The 1,364-nt window shown below is 23.0% G+C and overlaps 1 protein-coding gene across 1 annotated transcript; it reads left to right on the top strand.

Moving 5' to 3' along the window:
* Positions 1 to 106: 106 nt before the first annotated feature.
* Positions 107 to 1,316, top strand: EDI_047730 (uncharacterized protein; the record flags this gene model as incomplete). The annotated part of the gene is made up of 1 exon (XM_001736505.1): positions 107 to 1,316. A coding segment is annotated over one exon (1,210 nt), but the record flags the coding sequence as incomplete, so codon positions are not given.
* Positions 1,317 to 1,364: the final 48 nt, after the last annotated feature.

The following is a 1,364-nucleotide window of genomic DNA, read 5'->3' as shown; positions in this document are numbered from 1 at the left end:
GAATATAATATAGATATGAATGTAGAAACACAAATACTATGAGACAATCACTCATTTCATTAATTCAATGACACAAAATATAAAACAATAATATTCGTCATCAAAGAATCAACCAAATTAAAATTGATACACAAAAATATGAATTATATCAATTCAATAATAAATTTGTTATTCTACGAACAAATATTATTAACAATGAATATTACATTGATGTTGATGTTAATCCTGAATTTATTCCTTATATTCCTACTTTGTCTAAATTTCTTTCATATCAAAAATGTCATGAGAATAGTGTATTTCAATTACCATCAATCATCACACATTTATCATATTTCAGAATTCCATTACCAGATATTTTACATTGGATGAATATTGATATTTCATCACCATCAGGTAAAACTAAATTCACACAAATTCTATTAAACAGTGAACCAAAAGAATTAGAAATTATTCTTAGAGGGAATTTGATTAGCAAACAATTTCCACAAATAAAAGTTGATGATTTTTTACATGAATTTAATCAACAAATCAAAATGAATGAGAGTTTCAAAATAATATTAAATGAATATTTCAATACATCACATGAGAATATCATTGATAACTTCATTAATAATACTAGAATTAATTTAGATGAGCTAATTGAAAATACAGAATTTTCAGAAAAGAGAGATGAAATAATATTTAGAATGATAGAAAATGTTGTTAATAAGAAAGGAAAAATATCACCTGAACAATACGAAGTAATTAAATCAACATCATTAAGAGAATATTCATTTGATGAAGAGTATCTTATTGATATAATTTGTGTTATTCAACATGATATCAATGGACAAATCATTACAAATGATAGAAAAAAGAAAGCATTTAATATAATAGATACAAACAATGAAATAATTATACAAAAATCAATCAATGTGGTACTTGATCACAAAATATATGAATATAATGATTATAGTGAATTTGAATTAAATGAAATAGTAAAAAATCTTATTGAAATGAATATTGAAGATTTTGAATTCATATTTAGGAATATTGGAGAACATTCATTATTAACAACAAAAGAATGTGGAATGGCATGTTTTAGAATAAATGGGAAAGAGTATGTCATTGTAAAGAATATTGACTATATCATTTTATTTGATGAACAAGGGAATAGAAATGAAATTGAAGGAGAATTTTCATTATTTGGAGGAGAACATGATGCATTATTTATTGAACAAAGAAATCTTATTTTATGTGATGAAATAGCAAATATCATTAAAAAGAAACAAGAAATAAATGAGAGAGTTTCTGTGTTTTATGGAGAAGAGTTATAACTAACAATCTGTAATCAATAATTAATTGTTCTTCTTATTTTATTTCTT

Source organism: Entamoeba dispar, genomic scaffold, assembly GCF_000209125.1.
Source record: "Entamoeba dispar SAW760 scf_1105229459933 genomic scaffold, whole genome shotgun sequence".
NCBI classification, from domain to species: domain Eukaryota; phylum Evosea; order Mastigamoebida; family Endamoebidae; genus Entamoeba; species Entamoeba dispar.
The sequence above is the reverse complement of the archived record's forward strand: the minus strand, read 5'-3'. Positions and strand labels throughout refer to the sequence as shown.